The 11,538-nt window shown below is 38.0% G+C and overlaps 1 protein-coding gene across 1 annotated transcript; it reads left to right on the plus strand.

The window, feature by feature from the left end:
• The first annotated feature begins 8,882 nt into the window (after positions 1-8,882).
• On the plus strand, positions 8,883-11,043 carry LOC143622618 (protein FAR1-RELATED SEQUENCE 5-like). The gene is made up of 2 exons (XM_077093713.1): positions 8,883-8,916; positions 10,394-11,043. The coding sequence occupies exons 1-2, from the start codon at positions 8,883-8,885 to the stop codon at positions 11,041-11,043; spliced, it is 684 nt and encodes a 227-aa protein (XP_076949828.1).
• Positions 11,044-11,538: the final 495 nt, after the last annotated feature.

Raw genomic sequence — 11,538 nt, forward strand, 5'->3', positions numbered from 1 at the left:
ATGAAAGATAAAAGCTGGTGAAAAAGACATAATATGCCTTAAGGCCACACTAGCTGAGAAAATCAAAGTAATCGATCTAAGTTATGAAGTAGTGGAAAAAAAGACCAAACTTATAGCTGAAAAGGATAAACAGATAGCTGATTATTAAGTAAAAGTTGTGAAACTAAACAGAAAACTTGAACAGTTTAGGAACTCTTCCATGATGCTTAATCATGTCCTAAGTGTTCAACGTTCTCCTAACAATAAAGGGGGAATTGGATTCACGGAAGTTCCACCACCGTTTAACAATAATTATACTTAGAATCCTTGTAATCAGCCATCTGTTTGTGTTGATTCTGATCAGACCATAACGGGGAACTTAAAATCCAACACTTCACTCGTTAAGGTTCATTCAAGCAACACCGACGATAATATAACCAATCATGAAAAGATTGATAAGGATATTAACGAATCGGTTCAGACAAATTCTCTAGTCATGAATCAAGATTAGGAGTCTAAGAAGTCCGTGGACACTGTTAAGATGGATGATGAAGTTATGTTACTAAAACGGGGGGAGAATGATACTTTTAGTGAAAAGAAATCATCTTTAAACCCATTCGTTCCCCCTATGTGAAACAAACTGTCAGTAAAACAACCACATCTTCTGCAACAACCCTTGAAAAGAATGTTTGAATGGACACTAATAGTTCGAACAAGAGTTGCTTTAGATGTCATAAGAGAGGACACGTGGTTAGTACCTGTCCCGTGAAAAGAAAGAAATCTAAGAGAATGAGGCCAACCAAAACTGAGAATAAGACAAAACCCAAAACTGGTGTTGTCGAATTAGGGGTTAAACCTACTAAATCTAAATATTGGGTAAATCCAAGATCTCAAAGAAATCAACCTCGTTTTTTTCCAGTCAATCAAAGAACACGTAACTTTGAATCCGGAACGTTTAATACTAGAAACCGAAGGAGGTTTGGCTGGTATCATAATCATTTTTCTATAAATCCTCATGTCAGATCGAATGGCAACTTTCCTTAAAGGAATTTTAGGCAACCAACAAGTTGGATGCCAGCTAACAAGTTTGAAAAACCCAAGACCAGGAGGTCTTGGGTCCCCCGCTTTTAATTCGTCTCTTTAACTGTGCAGGAACAGTCGAATAGGACTGTGAACAACATGTGGTGTCGACAGTGGCTATTCCCGGCACATGACGGGTAACAAGAAATTGTTACATGATTGGAAGGCTGTACAAGGAGGAAGAGTCAGTTTTGCAGGGGACAGTGGAGGAAAAATTCCAGGCATCGGTACCATTACTAACGGAATGATCAAGTTGGAGAAAGATAATTTTGTGGAGGAGTTGAAATACAATCTTCTGAGTGTTTCTCATATCTATGATAGAGAATACACCGTGCACTTTACAAAGGATGAAGTACTCATGCTTTATCCAGGTTTCAAGATCCCTGAAAATTGGATTGTCATGAGAGCTCCAAGAGAGAAGAATACATATGCGATGGACATGAGGTCCACCAAGATAGCAACAGAAGAATCATGCCTTTTGTCTAAAGCAACCAAGTCTGAATCGGAATTGTGGCACCGGAGGATGGGACATATCCATCTACGTAAAATGAATTACTTATTCAAAAATGGTTTGGTGCTAGGGGTTCCATTGGAGAATTTCAACTTTGAAGATCAATGTTTATCATGCAAGAAAGGAAAGCAGCACAAGAAATCACATCACTCCAAGCTGATTAACTCAGTTGTTACACCTCTGGATTTGCTTCACATGGATCTATTTGGTCCAATAAACGTTAAAAGTTTGGGTTGAACTTCTTATTGCTTAGTTGTGACAGACGACTACTCACGATACTCGTGGGTGTATTCTCTTAAAGCTAAAGATGAAACAGTACAGTTAGTAATTAATCTGATTACCATAGTGGAAAATATTGTTGGTGGAAAAGTCAAGTTCATCAGAAGTGATAACGGGACAAAATTCAAGAACTATCAAATGGAGATGTTTTGTCTGCAAAAAGGGATAGAGCATCAGTTTAGCGCACCATATACTCTGCAGTAGAATGGAGTTGCTGAAAGGAAGAATAGAACACTAATCGAGGGGGCCAGGACTATGCTGGCAAACGCTAAACTTCCTGCGGTGTTCTGGGCTGAGGCTGTGGCCACAGCCTGCTATATCCTTAATCGTGTTTTAACTGTTAAAATATTAAACAAAACTTGTTATGAATTAATGTGTTCGAAAGCCTAATCTGAAAGGTCTCAAACCTTTTGGGTCTCCATGTTCGATCTTAAAGACTAATTCAAAATTTGGTGAGAAAGCCGACGAAGGTATTCTTGTTGGCTATGTGGTTGGATCTCCCAACCGACGAGTCTTTAATTTATCAAACAATAAGGTTGAGGTGGTCTGTAACACTGATATTACCAGTTACAAGCCACCAAATCCTAGCATGGGACCAGAGGAGGCTTTTGATTATGATAAACTGTTTAAGTCTTTTAATTTACCATCTATTGAATTTGCAGATATAGAAGGAAAGATGGCAACTCAGATGCTACTTGATAAAGAAGAGGCCATCATGCATCGTCCACAGTTTGAAAATGAGAAATCTAACGTGTCCAGTGCAGTAGAAACACCTTATGTCTAAAGGGATGATGACTTCATAAATCGTTTCACACTCAACATAATTCAGATGAGCTTACCCCTAATCTGGGTGGGGATTTGGAGGTTTCTCCTATTCAAACCACAAGAATCCATAAGAATCATCCCCTAGAGAATGTGATTGGTAATCCTTCCAATGGAGTGCGTACTAGAAGTAGCTTGGAAGAAAATACATGTGTGTATGTGACCATTAAAGACATTGGCATTATGAATGAATGTTTATATGCTTGCTTTATCAGTCAAATAGAATCGAAGAACTATCAGATGGCGTTAAAGGATAGCTCTTGGGTAGAAGCCATGCAAGAAGAATTAGCTCAGTTTAACGAAATGGAAGTATGGCAGTTGGTTGAGAAGCCACGAGATGTGCATGCAATCGGTACTAAATGGGTATTCAAATGCAAGAGAGATGAGAAAGGGGTAATCATCCGGAACATGGCGAGATTGGTAGTCAAGGGTTTTAATCAACAAGAATGGATCGACTACAATGAGGTGTTTGCTCTTGTGGCAAGACTGGAGGCAATTCGACTTTTCCTGGCCTTCGCGGCTCACAAAGAAATGAAAGTGTTTCAGCTATATGTTAAGAGTGACTTTCTGAATGGCAAGGTCGACGAAGTGGTATATGTTGAGCAACCTCCAGGCTTTCCAGATCTAGACTTTCCAGATCATGTGTACAAACTTAGTAAAGCATTGTATGGTCTACATCAAGCACCACGTGCTTGGTATGCAACCTTTTCTGATTATCTGTTGGAGAATGGTTTTGTGAGAGGGAAGATTGACAATACGTTATTTTTAAAGTGGAATGGGAAGGCTTTTCTTCTTGTCCAAGTCTATGTGGACGATATTATCTTCGGGGCCTCAAAAATTTCTATGTGTCAGGAATTCGAGGCGGTTATGAAGAAAAGATTTGAGATGAGTGCTATGGGTGAACTAACATTCTTTTTGGGTTTACATGTAGATCAGAAGATGGATGGAATGTTTATTCATCAAACTAAATATATACATGATGTGCTTAAACGTTTCAAGATGGAAGAAAGTACTCCGTTTGACACTCCAATCTGTGTAAACCACAAACTGGGTGTTGACTCTGACAGTGATGAAGATGTGGATCCTACTCAGTATCGTGCGATAATAGGTTCTTTGATGTATTTAATTGCTTCTAGACCTGGCATTATGTTTGCAGTTTGTCTTTGTGCATGTTCTCAGGCCAATCCAAAGGAGTCACACATGAAAGGAGTGAAGAGGATTTTGCGATATCTTAAAGGAAAGCCTAAGTTGGGTCTCTGGTATTCAAAGGGGGGAGAACTGGATGTAGTAGCATACACTGACTCTGACTATGGAGGATGCAATCAGAATAGGAAGTCAACAACTGGTGGTTGTCAGTTTCTTGGAGGGAGATTGGTGTCGTGGCAATGCAAGAAGCAGACCTTTGTTGCAATATCCACCTGTGAGGCAGGTACATGGCAGCATCAAATTGCTGCTCCCAAGTTTTGTGGATACAACAATAAATGCGAGATTATGGTCTGAATTTCACTCATACTCCTATTTGCATTGATAACAATGTTGCGATCTCAGTAACTAACAATCCCATAAAACATAGTAAGACAAAACATATTGACATTCGTCATCATTCTATACGGGATTGTGCCGAGAAGAAAATTAATCATGCTTGAAAAGGTTGATTCGCTGGAAAAATTTTGCCGATATTTTTACAAAAGCTTTTGACCGGTCTCGTTTTCAAAAGCTAATTGATCTTAATAAGTTGATCAATCCCGACTAACTGTGTTTTTGTTATGTTTTTCTAAACAAAAAAAAACTTCACTATCGCTGAGAATTATGTCCATTGCTTAAGTTTGAAGGACATATTCTTGAATGTGTTTGGTCCTTGTATCTACTTGTAGATTCAAAGGATAGCCATTAACCTAATAACTAAAAGCATATGGGCAATTATGATGGGTTTCTATTCCTTCGCTAAGTTTGGTCCTGTTAATCCACTGGATTAACATGTTCATTTGTGTTTGGTCCTGTTAATCCACTGGATTTTCGGAATAGCCATTTACTTAAAAGCTAAGAAGTGACTGGGGTGTCTGAATTTAAACTGTTTTATTTGGGAAATGATATTATCTTTCAGTCTACTGCTTTTATGAAGCCTCAAAGTCTGTCTCAAAGTTAAGAATTGATCCAACCTTTGGAATATGATAGGTAAATTGATTCTGTGTGTCTAATGGATGAAGTTATTAAGCTTAAAAATCTATAGAACAGTCATTTATTGGCATGGTAGCTTAGCATGGTGTGTAAAAGCTGAAGTGATAGAAACTAAATATTGCTAGATTTACTGTGGAGGGTCATTTTGAAGAAATGTGCATGTCTTCACATATATCTCTCCGAATGATAGGCAGAAAAGTGACTACTCAGTCATACATGAGCCTGTTAGTGTCTTGATCACCAAAAATATTTTGCGTCTTTGTTTTGCTTTAAAAGGTTATTTGATTTTGAATTTTCTATGAGGCTTAAAGGGACAAACTAGAACTACAAGGGTGGGGCATTCAAATAAATCCTAAACACTCTGAATGAAATGCATGTAAGTCCGGATGGCTTGTAAGTCCAACGTTCAACCGTAAAGCCTTAAATGTTTCGTAATAAGTTATAAAAGTTTTTGATCGAGCACTAGGTGGTTGGAGTCCAATTGGGGTGATATGGGGAAAGCCAAATACGCCTTGAGAATAGATAGGAGGCACCACAGGTCCATAAGTGACGTCCATCTAAATTTAGTGCCTAATTGAACATGACTCGTATCACGAAGGCAATGATAATCATGCTAAGTCTTTTATACCTGCTCTCAACCTGTTTCTCTATGCTGTAATAATGCTGAACATGAATCCTTGTGATAACACCATTCCATGTTCGGATCTTCTCATAAAACGTATTGGTTGCCTTCAAAGATAGAAATTTGATCCCGCCAACCAAAATTTTTGATATTTTTATTCTTTTTATTATTTTAAAGCTGTTTTTTTATAAATCACGTGTTACTCGTTCTTGATCTCTGTTTTTGTTCCTTGTTTTATAAACGCTCAGTATAATATTAACTTCGCTATGGCGAAGTTGTTCGTGATGGCGAACTTGTCCTAACTTCGCCTCCAAGGTTTTACAAAGAGTATTTATACCTGATGAGGGTCAAAAGCGGTCAAACCATTGTCGTTCCAAAACCCTCGGCGAAGTTATTCCAAATAGCCAACCTTGTTTCTATATCATTTCTGATCTTGTTTTTAAGGTTTGTTTCTTTTGATAATTCAGAATTCTATATCACCTCTTGTAGATTCATTACGTATAGTGTAGGGTTATTAATCTTTATAAACCGGGTCTTTAACTACTTTAAACATCCTAGCTGTTAATTGTGTCGTGATATCATGCTTTAATTGAAACTAATCAGACATTTACGTACCTATCCGGGTGGTCTGATCATAGTAATTTGCAAGAAAAGGTTGTTGACATTCAGTGATTTTCTTACAGCGAACTTACTTTAACTTCGCCAAATAACAGGCGAAGTTAGTTTTAGAGCTCAACTTCGATTGAACTCTAACTTCGCCAGTAACATGTCAGACGAAATTAACAACTGCTTACACATTTTTCTAACTTAGCTCGTTCGCACTGCAGATATGGCTGAAGTTGCAGGTGCCGGTGGTACAGGTGGTGATGGAGGAGACGGAAAAAAGAGGCAAATCTTTTCGGGTCATAGCATGTATATCACCTTAGACCCGGATACTCGTGGAGCTGGAGATTATGCGGAGATTATCTTGTTTCTTATACCTTCAAGCATTTTTCATGCTATCACCACGACTCTGCCGATCTCTCTGCCGAATATTGAAGAGTTTTGGAGAACGGTTGAGTAAGATTGTCGGGTGGAACCTCCAGTTATGCGTGCTACAGTTAATCAACAAGTTGTACAATTCTCAGCTGATCAGATATGGGACGCTATATAGTTCGGAAATGAAACTACTCAGGATCCTACTGAGTATCCAGCTACTTTAAGGAATGGGGCCTTTCTTCGCATGGGGTACTCAGGTCCTTTAGAGGACTCTCAACATAGAAAGGGGTTTCTGCTAGACCAATGGCGCTTCTTTATGCGTGTATTGATTGTGTGCATGTATTGTCGCAAAGCTGGTTCTGATGGTATGGGTGCAACAACGTAATCCGCAATGACTGCGTTGACATATAATAAACCGTGTAGTTTTGGTCAAATGGTAGTCTATGAAATTGATCGTCAACGGAGGGCGGTCGCTAGAGAACGTTTCTTGATGTACCCCAGGTTTTTACGGATGATACTTAATCACGTAGCTCCGAACCTTCCACCGCGACGTCCTATTTCTTTCGTGGAAAGTGTGAATAAGAGAATCTTTGCTCAGTGTCGAACTTCGAGCGCACGGAGTAATGTTGAACGTCGTCCAAGACACAAAGATTTATTTGGGTATCTTGTGAATCCTGCTTATGTTGCTCCACCAGATGATGGGTTTACTAATCCTGCTCCGCCACAAGTTGATATTGCTCAACCACCTCTGTTGGTTCAACCACCTCATTAGATTCAAGTGATTCCTGTCTTTGATCCCATTGTATCTATTGCAGAGGAGGTCGATTTGGATGCTGTCTTTGGGGGGCATGGGTTGTTTGATATGTCAGTAGATGATACATCTGAAGTTCAAGTCTCAATGGTCGATATGTTGGGGGTTCATGTTGATGCTTCTATCGTTCCATCATCTATGTCAGCTAAGGATTCTGAGGAAACTTATATGATTCTTCCACCGATGAAGCTGTTGAAGCTCAGATAGTTCTGGCTACACAGGAGAGGATTCAAGGAAAATGAAAGCATGATTCGGATGATGATAGTGAGTCTGATTTTGAAGAGGAGATGTATGCCTTAGTCCATAGATCAAAGAGGGCTAGGGCCGGTGAAAGCTCGAGTGTTGTTCATTTTAATCCTCCACAGTTGTCTGGTATGTCTACACTAGTACCATCCTCATCTGCTCCATTACTAGTGACATCTAGTATACCAACGGTGGCTTTGTCAGCACCGTTTGTTGTACCGTCTACAGTTGAGATGATAGCACCAGAGATTCTTCCAGTACCACCACGAACTATTACTCCATCTGATGTGGTGGCTATGTTCATTGAATCTACTAGAGTAGCTACTGTTGGGTCCCCGGTTACAATTCCACCTCCAGTTACTATTTCGTCTACATCAGAAATTCCAATAACTTTGGGTATCCCTCCACCATATGCTCAGGACATTTCTCACATGTCGTTTGCCTTTGACACTTCGTTGTTAGATTCAAAGCGGATAGCAGCTCTAGAACGTGTTGTAGATGAGCAGTCAAGGATTAATCTCATTCAGATTCACGCTATTCAACGACTAGTGGCTGAAAATCTGATTTAGTTATCCCTCCTTATTGAACGTGGTAAACTTTTTGATGCTTTAAAGCAGTTCTTAGCATCACAGGGGAAGAGTAGTTGCAAAGGCGATGAGTTAAGGACAAAAGGGAGAGAGGACAGAGATGATGATCCCAATGCATTGAAAGATGCAGGTGGTGAGCTGCCAAGAACTGAAATAACTCTTGGGGCTTCCACATCTTAGGGGGAGTCTACTGCTCCATCTGGTAGTGCAGGTGGTGAGACTGTTGTGGTAGATGATGAAGACGATATGGTTGTGGACGTGTTGTCATTTAGTGAGATTGAAAATATTGGTGAACAGATTGAGATTGACAGTGGTTTAGAGGAAGGTGAGATACCGGATGATACTGTTGAACATGATATTCTGAGTGGTGGTCAAGAACAGTTGTTTCAAGATGATAGTGTGTTGGGTGATTCTGAATGGGAGGAACAACCGAGGTGGAAAGAAGAATGTGTTCATTGGTTTGTCAAGAAAAAGAAACCAGTGGTACCTCCGATGTTTAAGAGGAGTTATAATATCAAAGGATGTGCTGAGTCGAAGAAGGGAATCATATGTTGGCTTTATGATGATCAACTCAAGATGTTTGTGATTAAAAGGTATGATGGGATTCTGTACTTTGCTAAGAAGCTGAGATCGTTTAACACATTGCCTGAATGTGAGGTGAAGGATTTGGCTCATCTGAGATTGATTAATAGGAGTGAGGATATGTGTTCGAGTTGGGTCGGTAAGATTGTGTGAAGTGAGGTGGTCAAAGAGAAAAAGTGTGTGTTGTTAAAGCCTCGAAAGGGTAAATTGATGGAAGATACTGAAAGAGGGCTGCGAGCAGATGGTAAGCCGTAGATGGTCATGAAGTACAAACCGGCTCGATGTCTAAAAGAGGTTCCGATGAAGACAATTCCTCAAGATGTGATGAAAGACCTGAAATGGTGGTATGTGGATTGCCAGACTATCAAGATGAACAGGAGATCTTAAGGGTGTATGATCCTATGCACCTGGTTAATTTGTCTCAAGTTGATTTGCAGGTACTCAATGAAAAGAAGATCTTCTATATTCCTGCTTGGAAAGATGAGGCAAAGAAATATCAACGGGTGGTCTCAGTTTTTGCGAGACATGGTGTGCATGCCTGAAGATCGTCGGTACGGATTTTTGGATTACAGGACAAAACGAAGCTGTAAGAGAAATGAAGCTACTGCCAAGGGGGAGTATGTTGGTGCATTATGTCAGTAATTCATTAGTCTTGAGTTTATCATGTCTGTAATCGTTACTTTGGTTGTTACGTTTTGGTGAACTTGTTAGTTTGTTCTTTTGTTTTGGCAAACTTAGCAGTCAGCGAAGTTAGGGACAACTTCGGCAAGCATGTTTGGCGAAGTTGTCATGGTTTATAAAAACCTAACTTGCGTCGTTCATTTGTAAGGTTTTTTGGATCAATTGTTTTGGACGACTAGGTTTATTGGTTAATAGTTTCTCATAGCTAATAACTATTAAACCTTGTTCTTACGTGTTTGTGTTCGTTACGTTATCTCGTATATACACTCGTATCATATACGTAGGGGATTCCGTACCCTCTTTGTACGAGATACTCTTGTGTAGATCCGGCTGGGAACCTACACGCACGTATATTTAGAATCCGTTTTGTAGTATACCCTATTTTATTCAATTTGATCACGTATCCAAAAACTGCTCTGTAATTTACATTACCGATTGACGATTTTTCTTATTCGAATTAGCTTGATGGCCTTCGTTGATTTGATCGTAATGTATTACGATCATCAAAGTAAGTAATTCTAGGTTTAATTTTAATCAATTTTTTAGTTAGTTGTATAGTTAGTTTAATCGACTGATAACTTATTTTTTTTTATTTTTAGGTTAATTTTCTGTTGAATTCATAATCAATATTTAGTTTTTAGTTCGTCAATTACTTGTGATTAGATTAGACTTCTAATTATGTGTTTTAACAGCGAATCGTGAATAAGATTCATTGTTTTTTTTAGGTCTTTGAGTATTAGAACGTATTAAATTTTAACCAGAACGTGTAATTGACTATTGCTTATTAGTAATCTATTTTGATTCTTCTAATTTGTTAACTTATTTTGATAGTTGATTTTAAATTTTATCTATTTTAGTAGGTGGTTGTAACATGTAAATAGATGTTTTAGTCAATTTTTTGATAGGTTAACCAATTAAGTACTATATGTATTAGGTTTTGTTGAATTGAAAAGTGGTGTCTATGTATGGATGATATGTTTAGAACGTGTTAGCAGGACTTGTTACATTTTATGACTTGATATATATTTTTTTTAAATCAGATCCATCATCAGATGTTGTCATACCACAAGTTAATGCCTCTTGTAAACCTTTGAAAGGGAAGGTTTTTGAATATGTTGATCATGCATATGATTTCTATTGTGAATATGCGAAGAAAGCTGGTTTTGGTGTTCGTAAAGGAGGTTCATACATGAATGACGGTTTATTGAAGTCTAAATATTTTACTTCTTCAAAAGAAGGTCACAAACCACCAAACAGTTATGATTCTACGGCTGAAAAAGATAGTTCAAACAGACCAAATAATAATAGAAGGAAGAGACCAGCAATTCGGTGTGGTTGTCGAGCTCAATTTTTTTTAAAATCTGATGACGGTTTGAGGTTTGAAATAAATGATTTTGTTGAAGGACATAATCATGAAATGGTGGATTCAAATGATATGCATTATCTTCGATCGAATAGAAAGTTGATTTATGTACAACAAGATATTGTATATGAGATGTCAATATTGAATTTGGGCCCTGTTAAAGCGTTTAATATTCGGAGGACAAAGTATGGAGGATTTGAGGAAGTTGGGGCTACAAAAGATGATTGTAAGAATTTCAAACAGAGTTTAACTTGTTTTATTGGTGAATATGATGCTGAAATGGTTGTACAAAGATTAAGTGGGAAGAAAAACTGTTGTGATGGTTAGTCGTTTGAGTATACTGTTAATAATAATGGTGGGTTAGATCGTTTGTTTTGGGCTAATGAGATTTCAAAGAAGAATTAGATGGCTTTTGGAGATATTATATCATTTGATGCCACATTCAAGACCAACAAGTATGTCAATTTAAACATTTGTTTTTTAATTTTTAATATTTTTACATATGTTTTTTAATTGGTTTTTTATAAATTTGTCTTACAGGTACAATATGGTTTTTGTATCATTTACTGCCATTGATAATCGTTGTCGAAATGTTACAGTTGGTGCTGGGTTATTATCATCTGATTATATTGAATCTTATTCATGGCCTTTGAAAGTTTTTCTTGATTCTGTTGATATTTCTCCAAAGGTGGTTGTTTCTTATCAATATCCTGTTGTGAAGCAAGCAATCTCCTCAGTTTTCCCAAACTCGAGAAATCAGTTATGCATGTGACACATTATGAAAAAACTTGCTGATAATGTAACTTATTTTAATGTATTAAA

Source organism: Bidens hawaiensis, unplaced genomic scaffold, assembly GCF_021521415.1.
Source record: "Bidens hawaiensis isolate Kalapana, Puna unplaced genomic scaffold, B.hawaiensis_p1.1 tig00003237_1, whole genome shotgun sequence".
Taxonomy (NCBI): Eukaryota; Viridiplantae; Streptophyta; class Magnoliopsida; order Asterales; family Asteraceae; genus Bidens; species Bidens hawaiensis.

What these genes read in the sequence shown, in the direction of transcription:
- LOC143622618 (XM_077093713.1), top strand. Translation starts at nt 8,883, where the DNA reads ATGGAAGATACTGAAAGAGGGCTGCGAGCAGATG. An exon ending in AAGAGGGCTGCGAGCAGATG is followed by an intron (nt 8,917 to 10,393) that starts GTAAGCCGTAGA and finishes TTTTTAAATCAG; the next exon opens with ATCCATCATCAGATGTTGTC.